The following is a 14132-nucleotide window of genomic DNA, read 5'->3' on the forward strand; positions in this document are numbered from 1 at the left end:
ACGTCATGTACGGTCAAAAAAGAAAGCGATGCTCACGGTTTTTATACCACGAATTTTTGCCAGAAGGTCAGACAGTTTATAGGGAATATTTTATTTTTATTGTTTTTATTTTATTTTATAAAGGTTTACATAACAATAAAATTATTATACAAACTAAAAGTGTTATGAAGCAATTCGCCAGAAAAGAAAGGATTTGTGGGCAAACAACTCGCACCGTCGCACAGTGGCATCATTACCAGAGAATTTTTGGCCAAGAACGACACGAGCACTATCCAACAGCCATCGAATCCACCAGATATGGCTTTCTGTGACTTTTTTCCTGTTTGATTCTGACAAAAACCACTACGCGGAATGCGTTTTAACAGCCGAAAGGAAGTAATAGAAGAATTAAAGACAGCTCAGTTCGCTATAACGATAAAAAAGTTCCAGGTATGTTGGAATAAATGCGTTGCAGTTGATGGGGAGTACTTTGAAGGCTTTTGAGGAATGAACTTGTATTTTATATTAAATTTTCTGAATATGTTCTGGGAACTTTTTGGTCAAGGTGGTATATACACAGTATGTTCAATAAATAACAGAACTTTTTATTTAAATCATGGAACACGTAGAGCTATCTATTAAACTTGGATCATATTGAAAAGGTACAAGCGTCAGCTTTCAACCGCAGCCAATTTCATGTAAATCGTTTCACGGGTTAAAAAGTTACGCGCCTTTTATTGACAGTATGTTTCGTGCTTGTGTCGTAAAAATACAATGGAGCAAAGAGCAAATATTAAATTCTGTGTTAAACTTGGAAAAACATTTAGTGAGACGTATGAATTGATGCAAAAAGTTTATGGTGATGATTGTTTAGCTCGTTCAAATGTATATAATTGGTTTAAACGATTTAAAAATGGTCGTGAAGATTTGAATGATGATGAAAGACCTGGTCGTCCAGAAGCAAGTAATCGTGCTGAATTGGTGGAAAAAGTCCGCGAAATCATTGCTGTTGACGGAAATTTCACTGTAAGAATGTTGGCTGAAGAATTAAATTCATATACTGGTACTATTTGGAAAATTTTAACTGACGATTTGGGTAAAAGAAAGGTTTGTGCACGCTTTGCTCCACACCAATTAAATAAAGATCAAAAAATCGCTCGTGTAGAGCATTGTAAGGCATCATTTCAACAGCTGAAAACGATCCAGATTTTCTTGATTCGATCATAACTGGTGACGAAACATGGTGCTTCAAATATGACCCTGCAACTAAGCGTCAATCTGCAGAATGGAAGACGAAAGGAGAAACAAAAGCAAAGAAATTGCGTTTTCAGAAGTCAAGAATCAAAACAATGTTGATCTCGTTCTACGATTCCAAGGGTATTGAACACCAGAAATTTGTTGCAGAAGGTCAAACTATAAATGAAGAATACTATTTACAAGTTTTACATCGTTTGTGGTCAAGAATTGTTCGTGTAAGACCTGAATATCCAGAAGGGAAACAGCTGTTTTTATTGCATGATAATGCACCACCTCACAAAACCAAAAATGCTCGTGAATTTTTGATGCAAAAACATATTTGTGTCATCGACCACCCTCCGTATTCTCCTGATCTATTATTCTGTTCCCTAAATTGAAAACTGCCATGAAAGGTGCGTTTTATGATGATATTCCAGCCATTCAAGCAGCCGTGACACAGGTGTTAAAGAACATTCCCTTAGATGACATAAAAAAGTCCATGCAGAAATTGGTTGATCGTTCTGAACGTTGTATCGAGTTAAATGGAGACTATTTTGAATAAAAAATAACTTTCAAACACAGTACGATACGTGTTTTATTCTACATCTGAAAAGTTATGTTATTTATGGAACATACTGTGTATGATAGATATACTATATGTCTATATCTACCTCGATTTCTCTATTCTGTTACATATAACCGTTATGTGAGGTAGATAAATTAAAATATACTCGTACTTATGCAGGAGTGTGGTATAAAAAATTCTAACACAGAAAAAAAGAAACATAATTTTTAAACTTTAAGATTTATTTATTTTTATTGTATAACATACTAAATCACAATACATACGAGTATGTTACAATCACATTTATAATAATGTTTGAAATATTTACAAAGATGTGTGCGTCAACATACACACACAAACATAAACAATTTAAGGTACATGGAATCATACAGATAATTTAAAAATTAAGTAAACTAAATTAAATAAGGAATAACAAACTTAAATTCGGTATTAAAAGATCGTATCCGTTATATACATAACTATAAGCTGATATAGCTTCATGTTATTATTTTTATTTAAGTGGCGCCACTTCCGTTTCCGGCCGCCGACGTTGCACTACGTAATATATTAGACATATAGCTGCGACTCCGATGCCTCCACACAGCGACGCCCAATGAATAATGTTAAGCGTCTTTAGAGAGTTGATAAGTTTCTTTTTGAAAAATGCAACCATTTCGCTATTGAGTTGAATGCCCTGAGCAAAATAAACAATCGGAATTTCACACTTGCAAATATTAGACGCAAACAGTAATGTCGTCTTACCTCTTCCACCCAAATTGCCGGCATCAAAACAGTGCTTAAATTTTCGGTTATTGAGATACGGTTGATACTCTTCAAGAACATGTTGAATTGGACGCGTTTGCCACCTTGCAGTGGAGTACCAGTGAGCTAAAAATATTAAATTTGTTAAATTAGAATTTTTTTATACTATTTTTCATTGTATTTAATTTTATTTTAAACTTATTTTATTTTTGTAAATTTTTTTTAATACATTTTTTATTGAAATTTCGCTCATTGGTCTTATTTCATGTTATATAATTTGATTAAATTGAATAAAATTTCTTTTTATTACTAGCGGACCCGACAGACTTCGTTCTGTCAAATAGATTTTGAATGTGGCAATTTATATTTCGACCTTAAGACGTTTTTACTCTGCTGACCCTCACACACCGCCCTATCATCATGGTGACGGTTCTGTGCAGGAGAATTAAAGAAAAGGGTCAGCTCGGGTGACCTAAGTATCTTCGCTTCCACGAGCTTTGGCCACCCTTTTGGGACCCACTAAAAACCCTCTTATGATTGCCCCTGGGACTTATTTATGGTCATAGCAAAATCAAGTCGCACTGGAAACTGTAGTCGTTTAAATTCAAATGGTACATCAGTCGGAATCATTGGGATGCGTGGTATCAAAACGTGTTCTCCTTTACAGGGTTTGATTGAAAAGTAATGAGCCTTATTTTTTTAAGCAGTTTTATTAAACCTTTTGGCTTATACAACTAATATTCTTCAAAATAGGACCCTTGAGCGTCAATACACCGCTGGTAGCGGTCCTTCCACTGCAGGAAACATTTTTTAAACTCATCCGCCGGAATCGCGTTCAGTTCGGCGTTCACAGTTTTTTGGAGCGCCTCGATGGAGTCGAAACGCCTCCCCTTCAGCTTTATTTTCAGGCGCGGGAACAAGAAGAAGTCCGGAGGGGACAGGTATGGGCTGTAGGGAAGGTGGGGAAGCACCGGAACCCCCATCTTGGCCAATGAAGAGGTGCAGAGGAAGGCGGTGTGCGCCGGCGCATTGTCATGATGACGAGGTCGGGTTGAATCCGGCACTGGACAGATTGACAGTTTGGTCCCCGTAACCTTCCTTGAGTAGCCCAATGGTTTCGGTACTCGTTTTGTTTAGCTTTACGCAAAATTTGATCGAGTAACGTTGCTCCAACGATCGCTGCATTTTCGCCACTGCAAAATCCTAACACACTTTTAAAACAGCTTTCACGAGCGGAGCGATGTTGACTGTACCGCTGTTGCCAGCGAACTGGGACCGGTTTCTAGTGAAAGGGGAAGATCCAACGATCATTTTCCCCCACCAGCCGATTCGGTTGATCGCTTGGCACACGCTCCGCACGGGAAGACTCATTACTTTTCAATCAAACCCTGTATATTTTCCTTTCAGTATTGCTTCTATCACGTTGTTCAATAATTTTTTTATCGTTAACTGTGTGCCGTTGCAAAGACGCGGTTGGTTGATATTTCTCAACATTATAACTACCGATCCAACCTTTAATTGAAGATTGTGAGGTGGCAATCCTGCTAAATCCAGCGAGTTTAAAAATTCAGGCGGATAGTTGACGACATCATCTTGGTTTGTAGCCGAATCAACTGATTTATATATCCTCAATTCGCCTGCAATTTGTTCTTGAATTTTGAAATTTAATTCATTAACATCTATGTTTTTTGCAGCCAATATAGCCCGTTCGCTCAACCAATCATGGTTTCTGTTATTTTGAGCAACATCTGGAAACAACTTTTGAATAAGTTCATCTTTTGATCGACAAAAACTGACAAAAACTTTAAGGAAAGTTAATGCAACCAGTCCAGGTGTCTATAGGAAATTCGCCATTACCAATGCCAATGAGTTGCTTAGAGAATATGTCTCTATATTGGTCATTTTGCAACTCGACACGCATATTCTTGCTTAAGCATAATACCTTGGAATGTTTCCACTAATTGGAGGACTTTAAACATGCATTGAGTTCATCAGCTGGCGTTGATCGTGGAATCACTGGCAATGTTTGACGAAAATCTCCTGCTAATGAAATCATTGCACCACCAAATGGGTTATGATTGCTCCGTAGATCTTGTAAAATATGTTTGGCTTTTGTTATTCTTAAAATATGTTTGGATTTGTTCAGCCCTGCATGATTATTCTTAGAATTTACTTAACTATTTTTATTTATTATTTGTGAATGAAATCATTTCTTAACTCGTTCTGAAGCTAAAACAAAAGAAAGAATATTGCGAGGCCAATCAAATCTATAGCTCTTACATTTTTTGACTTTTTCAATTTGGTCGGGTTCACAATATTATCACTTTTGTGTGAACGCATTAGATCCTCCAACGCGTACACGCACACACACGAACGCGCAATATTTGTATGGGAAAAAGAAAAGGGCTGTTTTAGAGTTTTCCCCGGAAATTGTTCGAATTTTTGTTTGCCGTTAAAACCATCCTTGGACTTCAAGGAACATTTTAAAAAAAGAATTGTTAAAATTGGTCCATGCGTTGCTAAGTTATGCGCTTACCAATACATTTTGCGATTCATTTTTATATTATATATTAGATAAACATACTTTATTTTTATTTATTTTTTGAATTAATTTTTTTATTCAAATTGGTTTATTTTAATCTTATTTTTTTTATTTCATGCTACATAATTTGATTAAATTAAATAAACTTTTATTTTTTATATCCTTAGTTTATTTTTATTAATTTTTGAATTAATTTTTTTTATTGAATTTGATTTTATTTTAATCTCATTTTATATTTTGTTATTTGATTACACTTTTTGTACCCTTACTTTATTTTTATTTATTTTTTGAATTAATTTTTTTTATTGGAATTGGTTTATTTTAAATCTTATTTTATGCTACATAATTTGATTTAATAAAATAAAATTTTATTTTGTTATAACCTTACTTTATTTTTATATATTTGTTTAAATTAATTATTTTATTGAATGTGGTTTTATTTTAAATCTTATTTTATATTATAGTTTTAATTGAATTAAATACAATTTTATTCAAATTAAATTAAATATTTTTTTAAATAAATTTTAATGAAATGAAGCTAAATTATTTCACCACACTTCAATAAAATTAAATTTAATTTAATAATAATAATTCAAATTAAAGTGAATCAAATTTATTTTACTTGATTTTTGTGAAGTCTTTTTTCTTTATTTCTTTTACTTTATACTGATTTATTTTATTAAATTTAATGTAATTTTATTTTACTTGAAACCTTTTAATTAGATTTTAATGTGTTTTTTTTTTCTTACATGCTGTACATCCACGAATGTTTGATGCTTTTTCGCATCCGGTCGCAAGCCACGTATCATCTTCGTGTATTCGTTGGAGGCGCCCAGCATATGTGGCAATGTTAATATTACCGGAGCATCTGTAAGCGAAAAGAAGACGATACCAATAGCATAAATATCCAATATTTTAACTACATAAAAAAAGATTCACATATAAGTAGATGATCTACTTTTTCGCGCTTAACTCAAAATCCGTAATTAAAAAGCGCGATTTCCCTTACAAAATTTCTCCCCCAAAATCAGAGATTATAAAATAATCCTAGATAATAACGATACGTTTTGACATACAACCCTGTGTTTTCTGTGGTTTTCGATAGGTATTATTGCGAATGTAAGGAGAAACGTCAAAGTAAAAACTAAATAAAATGGACACCGGCAAAGAAAAGAAGTTTGCAATAAAACTAATAAAATTTTTTGTTAGATACTACTAATTATAGATTCATATTATAGAAAAAACATCTGTACCTAGACCCTTTGGTCTGTTATTACTTATTATTAAATGTAATATCGAATTTCTCATGCGTACAGGTATTGCTGGCATAATTTTTTTGTCCATTATTAGCAGCAAATCGCGCAATTAAATTAACTATTGCTTCTTTTTGTTTTTACTTCATGTCGTCAATAATAATTAAACAAACCAGAAACGCTAAATTATTTCACCAAACGATTTTCTATGCAGAAAACCTTTCAGTCTTGTCAGCTGATTGTGAATTTTGCAGCTAATCTGCCTTATGTGAACGGGTAGATTAAATAAATCTTGTGGGTTTATTGCTAATCACTGCATACGGGAACGTACTTTTACTGGCTTATTTCTATATTTATTTTATCATGACTTGGCTAAAGAACTTTGCATACACTCACCAGTAATCTCAGAAAAAGAAGACTTCCCGCCCTGGCACATAAACAAATCTTTTTTCATCTTGGAACTAGAAAAATTCAATAAAAGTGGCACTAGCCCAATAACCTATCAACGCGTATTTTCAGAGCTCACTAACCCTCTACTAGGCGAATGGAACATGATATTTTCTGATGGATCAAAAACTGAGACAAGTACATCCTTCGCAGTCGTGGATTCTTCGGGGAACACTGTCTCAGCAGGCATTCTTCCCCATTTTGCCTCTGTTTACACAGCTGAAGCCACATCAATCCTGAATGGGCTAATTTCTGTTGAAACTCAAATCGTAAAACAATTATATGCACGGACAGCAGATCAACAATAGCGTCAATACTGAATATAAGAAATGAAACGTATGTTATTTCCCAAATTCGCAACAAACTGATCGGCAATAACAACAACATAAAATTAATGTGGGTACCAGGCCACGCAGGCATTAAAGGGAACGAAATAGCGGATGAACGAGCTAAATTGGCCACCATGGAACCGCTCAAAACATTTAACTAGTTTTCGAAAAAATACTTCAATAAATATGTAGTCAACCACCTGTATCAAAAACAATTGGTTACATGGGGATCTACACAGCACCAATACACTACATTTAATCCAAACAGGCTAAAACCCGAGTATCCATCTTACTGCCGTTGCAATGATGTCAAAATGTTTGTTCGGCTACGGCTTGGGCACACGACTGCAAGCCACTCCTATATATTCAACAGGACTAACCGGCCAAACTGCCAGCACTGCCCTACATCACCACTAACATTAAATCATCTTCTCGACAACTGCACACAATTTTCCACAGTAAGGAGCAATATTTTTGGGGACCAAATCCCATCATCACTATTAAAAAATATATGCTATGAAAATATTATAAAAATGTCAGATTACTTAGCACAAACCGATTTAAAGAAACTTATTTAACAAATTTACCATGACTTTACCTAGCTTGCCTGTAATTAATTCATAATTCTTTTTATAACAAATCTCCTGGCAGCCAGTGCTCCTATTCTCGTGTTAAAATAATTATATTATTATACCACGTTTGTAAATAAATAAATAATAAAATTTTATATAAACGAAGGTGTGGGAAATTGAAAGACACTTCATAATCTTTATCGCGAAATCTGGCATTTATGCACTCGTACCCCATACAAAATAAAAATCTGATAAAATGCAAAAAAAAAAAATGTTACTAAGGGTGGTTAAATTTTAAGGCCCGATCTTGAATGTGAACCACACCTAAACTCAAGTTATTTCTGCATTTCATTTGACATTTTTCAATTTCAGACTAACTCAATTTGAACCATGGAAAGATACATAATCGAGCAACGCGCTAAAGTTATTCAGGCTTATTATGAAAACGGGCGTAAAAATCAAAATGCATATCGCGATCGTGATTTTTTTGGTCATTTAATCGTGCAAATGTGCGTACAATCGGAAAAATTGTGAAAAAGTTTGAGCAAACTCTCTGTAGGAGATGTGAAAACACCAGTGCATGCTCGTACAGCTCGTACTGTAGAAAATATTTCTGCTGCATTGACTGACAGTATTGACTGACTTAAGGTGCGTTGCCCTTCTAGGCAGCTCATCCGTGATGTAATTTTCACAAATGTCTCTGAGTTCAAGAACGCAAACACAGCTTAGCCATCTCATTTGGAATGGTTCTATGTTTGATTGCCCCTTTGGATGAAGTACCTTGGCACTGTAGAGATTTTATGGCGGTTTGTCTGTCAACATAGATATATATCGGTTGTGCTTCGAGAGACGCGGCTTCTTAAGGTTCATTAAGGTGTCTAGGAAATTTGCTTCAACAACTAAAAGTAGCTTCCTTATCTATTTATCTATCTTTCGTTTATCCTTTATTTAGCCCTTAAGAACATTCAGCTAGGTGGTCTTCTCTAACTCCAACCTAATCAACATACAATCACTTCCTGGAATCTCTAGTGTTTTGAAAATATTTTTAAATAAAAACTACTCAATATAGTTGCATGCTCTAGCAAATATAAAAAAATTTAAATAAATAATTCTGATAGTCCATACACACATACATGCAAATCATCATTTGGAGAAGAGCTGTTTGTTTCCTCACGTTTTGCCAATCAAATTGATTTAATGAAATATACATACGTATATTACATACATACGTATATGTACGTATGAATATGAAAAGCGTTGTGGGCGATTTGTTGCTTGTACTTGTGTTTATTTATCTTTTTAAGTCATTAAATACCAGAAGTGTTGAAGTTTTTGGTTAAACACTTCATAGAGCTCGTTTTTAATAGAGTGCTTACACGGTCATTATTCGTATGATCTATCATAAAAACGCAGTTATAGCTGGATCATTTTTTTTAATTGTATGTGCATTGTACATATAGGCCCATATGTTTTCGATGATGCCGACCTATTATAATAGGACTATGAATAAGTTCGTGCGGTTTTTTTTCGAAATTTGAAACTTTATTGACGTAAAATGGTTACAAATTTAATATTCAAAATATTGTCCATCGCTTACTACTACTTTTTCCCATCTTTCTGGCAATTCACGGATTCCCTTTGTGAAAAATTCGGTCGGTTTTGCCGCAATCCACGAATCGATCCATTTTTTGACTTCATCGTAATTACGGAAGTGCTGGTCAGCCAGGCCATGTTGCATCGATCGGAAGAGATAGTAATCGGATGGCGCAAGGTCTGGACTATACGGCGGGTGGGGTAGGACATCCCATTTGAGCGTTTCTAAGTATGTTTTGACCACTTGTGCAACATGTGGCCGAGCATTGTCATGTTGCAAAATAACTTTGTCGTGTCTATCGGCGTATTGCGGCCGTTTTTCTCGCAGTGCTCGGCTCAAACGCATCAATTGTCGTCGGTAGACATCCCCCGTAATCGTTTCATCCGGTTTCAGTAGCTCATAATACACAACACCCAGCTGGTCCCACCAGATACACAGCATAACCTTCAGGCCATGAATATTCTGCGCCGACGTTGATGTTGAAGCATGGCCAGGGTATCCATACGTTGCCCGACGTTTTGGATTGTCGTAATGGACCCACTTTTCATCGCCAGTCACAATTCGATGCAAAAAACCCTTTCTTTTGTGCCGTTGAAGCAGTTGTTCGCATGCCATAAAACGGCGTTCAACGTCTCTTGGCTTCAATTCATACGGCACCCAATGGCCTACCTTTCGGATCATTCCCATGGCTTTTAAACGTTTGGAAATGGTTGATTGATCAACTCCCAAAGTTTTTGCAACCTCTTCTTGCGTTTGAGCCGGATCTTGATCGAGCAATTCCTCCAATTCGGTATCCATGAACTTTGGCGGCGCACCCTCGCGTTCTTCGTCTTCCAAGCCAAAATCACCACTTTTAAAGCGTGCAAACCACTTCTGGCACGTTCGCTCAGATAGAGCATGCTCACCATAAACTTCCACCAAGATACGATGACTTTCGGCTGCTTTTTTCTTCATATTAAAAAAATGAAGAAGAATTCCCCGCAAAAACACATTATTTGGCACGAAATTCGACATTTTCAAGTGTGGTAAAAATATTGTTGTTTACGCTTCAAATAAAAAACTTATACTGACGTTTGTGCCTTACGACAGTAGCTCTCCAATGAATGTTTGGAAATGTGGATCGATGGAATAATAATCAAGTTACGCCATCTGTTGTAAAACCGCACGAACTTATTCATAGTCCTATTATAAAATTTACTTAAGGCCTAATTCGAGGTGTCATTAAATTAAGGAAATATATATTTGGCCAGTTCTTTTGATATTTGTGATGGAAATTCATTGATTTAGTGGAGAATCATCCCTGTGATACTTTTACTTTAATACTATAGGTATATGACTATGCCATGACTAATGGAAAAAAAGATAGACACAGTGCATCAAAGTGAAACCGCACAGATAGAGACATAAGTAGCCGAGCATATAGAACGAAAGCTGGCTACAAATACGGTGGACCCAGGCGAGCGTGAATAGAACCGGTTCTTTATGGATACTGTTCTGGGCTTTTCCGAAGTAATGCAGAAAGTCGCCCCGGGAAGGACGTCTCCCCAGAAGCTGTAACTGCGAAAGCATTTTGACCTACCCAAAAAAAAAAAAAAATAAATAAATAAAAAAAATAATTATGGTTGTAGCTATGACGCTATGGGTATGACACTTCTAATTGGCCTTTTTTTATTTTTCCTTTATACTTATCAAATATAATCAATATAATCATCACTTAGTAGAAATCAACATGCTTACCAGAGGGGAAAATCATGTGAATCAGCCTTACAGGATCTTGTTAGCAAGATTGAAGCCAGGCTGGAAGCTGACGAGTACACAATGGGCGTGTTCGTGGACAATGAGGGGGTTTTTGATTATGCCACTTTTGGCTCAATATGTTCCACTGCCGAACGACACGGAGTTAATCAGACCATTGTAAAGTGGATATATTCCATGCTCTCTGAGAGGCTGTTAACCGCTTGTAAGAACAGTGATGAACTAATCACCATCAGGGTCAAGCAAGGATGCCCCCAAGGGAGTATTTTCTCTCCGCTGTTGTGGTGCTTGGTCGCAGACTCTCTACTAGCGGAGGTGCAGGAACGCGGATTTCATGTCCAAGCATAAGCGGTCGATGTCTGAGCGCTAACATCTGATAAATCTCTAAGTAGGCTTCGCACGAAAGGAGGCTTTGGACAAAATCGATGACTGCTGCACGAGAAAAGGTCTTTCCGTCAATCCTAACAAAACCACCATAGTATTGTTCACGAGAAAATGGAAATTGGATGGACTAAGTCTTCCAATACTGAAAGATGTAACATTTTGTCTCTCCGATAAAGTTAAATATCTAGGAGGGATCTTGGATAAGAAGCTGACTTTGGAGACACACTTGAGATGCCTATCTGTTCCATGCGCTTCGCCCATAGAAAGTGGCCCGTCATCAGCCCAATTAGCTGTTTACAGTCCCTTCTGCTTAATGACAGGAGGAACTGCGACAATCGGTCGGACACGACAATTGGTTGTTCATCTGCAGCTTTTTTCAGCCTGCCTAGTACGCTTGTGGGTTAGAGTAACCCGTTTGATAACCATGGCGTTGATGGCAGCAGAAAGAGTGGCAGAACGGGCCAAGGTAGTTGGTCTCAGAGCTCATTCTAGCTAAAGAGTCAGAGATCTCGTTACCCGCGATACCCACGTATTCCGGGGCCCATGCTAACATCAGGATGTTACGCCTGCCGACATACATAGTTTAACATAGTTACAGTTACAGTACTCAATTACCCTTGAAGTGGTTGAAGGGCTGTCTAAGGCCATGCGAGCAGTTCTTTTGTCGCTGCAGACACATACAAATCTGCCTCTCCATCTGTGTTCCACAACAAAGTTCATCGCTTCTTGAATAGCACACACCTCCGCTTGAAACACAGATGCGTGCATTCCAAGAGCGTAGTGTGCTTTTGCCCCGCTTGTTTCCATGTAGACATCAGAGCCGAAACCGTGAAAATGCGAGAACAGTGTTTGCTGGGCTCATTTTCTGAGTTTGACCACAATTGAGCCTCTGGCAATACCACACTGCTGTATCTCTTGTCAAACACGACTCTGCATGGCATGGAGTCAAGGGGCATGGCGAGGATGGTTGGATCGAAGTCCATGCCTACTCTGTTGCCCAATGCCCGACAGAAGCCATACCAGTTCCCATTGCGTTTTGCCTGTAGGTTGCCTTCAAGGGCTCTTCTTGAATGAAAGCAGCAAGTGCTGGTAGACTGACCAGAGCTAAGAAACCGATTTATTAACGTTTGAGATTTCGCCGAGAAAAATAAATAAATCAGAAGGCAAACTTCAATTATGTGACTCTTGTTCAACAAATATAATTTAATTATCATCCACGAAGACTTTAATTAATTTAAATTAAACATCCCCCATGACCATCTTGGTATGCCTACGGTCAGTGCAAGATGAGTACCGAGGAAAGAAAAAAGCTTCCACGTAAAAATGACTGCTAATGAAGTAAATAAAGTTTTTTTGCTCTTTGCCTTTTTTGAAGGCGTAGACAAAACATCTTTTATGTAATATTTGAATAAAACTTATGAATAATTAGCCCAACAACAATGGAAATAAAGATTGTTAAGCCACCCACAGATTATGAAACGAGATAAAAGTAATTTAGTTTGAAGAGTACGGCAATATTGAAATTTCAATTGTAACTACATTTATACCTATGTATGTATCTATGTATTTTATTCGAAATTGAAGTACGAGAATAGTTTATAAATTAAATTGACTTAAAACTAAATAGCAATCATGTTCAAGTACAGCTCGAGAACATAAATACAAATACATGCATAAAATGCTTGCACAAAGCTACCATTGAGTGTGTTTCTGGGGGTGATACGGTGGAGGCGAATCTATGATTGATGGGTTGATTAAGATGTGCGCATGAATTATGGCACATAGACACAACATAAATATGTTTTTGCTACTACCAATAATCAAAGTGATTATCGTGCAAATAGATGCTAATATTCGTGTTAAAATTTTGGAGTATTTTTGGAGGATTTTTGGTTGCACTGTTGCCACGCAAACATTTTTTCTCCTATAAGATTTCCCCAATGAAATATACGAGTGTCGAGTTTGATGACAGAGGGCGCTCCTGAGGGAAGCTGGTGTTAGTGTGCGTGTGCTGTTATCTATCAAACGACGGCAAAACAAATTTCAGACTGATTGATAGGTTAGCTTGGATTTGGCAACTATTCGAGTAAGACGTGTTTCGTGATTTTCGCTAAGATGAAAGTATCGTTCGGTAATTCCCTTTTTGTGTTTGAATGGGAAAAATGCGAGGCGATAAAAGCTAAGTTGTATGCTGTCTATGAGAACGCCTCGCCATCTATGACCACAGTTAGATATTTAGATTAGATTAGATTTGTGGGGGGCTGGACAAGTCCAAGCACTCAGTCAGTAGACCATTGTACTACACCAGGATAGATATCAGTAGAAAGAATAGAGATTGGAAAGATAAAAGGTGGATGGTAAAAACGGATAAATTAGTTTGAGGTCACTCTTCCACAAATCTCTTGGATTCATTGATGAATTTTAAGAGATCCGGAAGAGGAAGAGTATGAACTTTGTCCATACTCAGTGTATCGCAACCCAATATCCTAAGTCTGATTCTGGAAAATGCAGAACAGCTACAGAGAAAATGCTCTGCAGTGTCGTCATTCTCAAGACAGGATAGCCATATCGGGCTGTCCACGACCCTCATGGTAGCCATATGCTGACCACAGACGTTGTGCCCTGTGATTAAACCCACCAGTACTCTCAGGTCCTTCCTGCTGAGTTTTAGGAGAAAGGTCGCTGTTTTCCTGTTTGGTCCTTTCACAAAGCAC

At 36.8% G+C, this 14132-nt stretch overlaps 1 protein-coding gene across 2 annotated transcripts in view; it reads right to left on the reverse strand.

Moving 5' to 3' along the window:
* Positions 1-2066: 2066 nt before the first annotated feature.
* LOC128860283 (sensory neuron membrane protein 2) overlaps positions 2067-14132 on the reverse strand; it is a 96366-nt gene continuing 84300 nt past the window's right edge. Inside the window, exons 7-9 of one of the 2 annotated variants that reach the window (XM_054097706.1) lie at positions 5834-5952; positions 2543-2668; positions 2067-2474 (exon numbers count right to left, since the gene is read on the reverse strand). In XM_054097706.1, the coding sequence (XP_053953681.1) occupies positions 2292-2474; positions 2543-2668; positions 5834-5952 (428 nt within the window). In that variant the 3' untranslated portion in view covers positions 2067-2291. The remainder of the gene's footprint in view (positions 2475-2542; positions 2669-5833; positions 5953-14132) is intronic. The other variant, XM_054097707.1, reaches the window with a different exon arrangement.

This window comes from Anastrepha ludens, chromosome 4, assembly GCF_028408465.1.
Source record: "Anastrepha ludens isolate Willacy chromosome 4, idAnaLude1.1, whole genome shotgun sequence".
Taxonomy (NCBI): domain Eukaryota; kingdom Metazoa; phylum Arthropoda; class Insecta; order Diptera; family Tephritidae; genus Anastrepha; species Anastrepha ludens.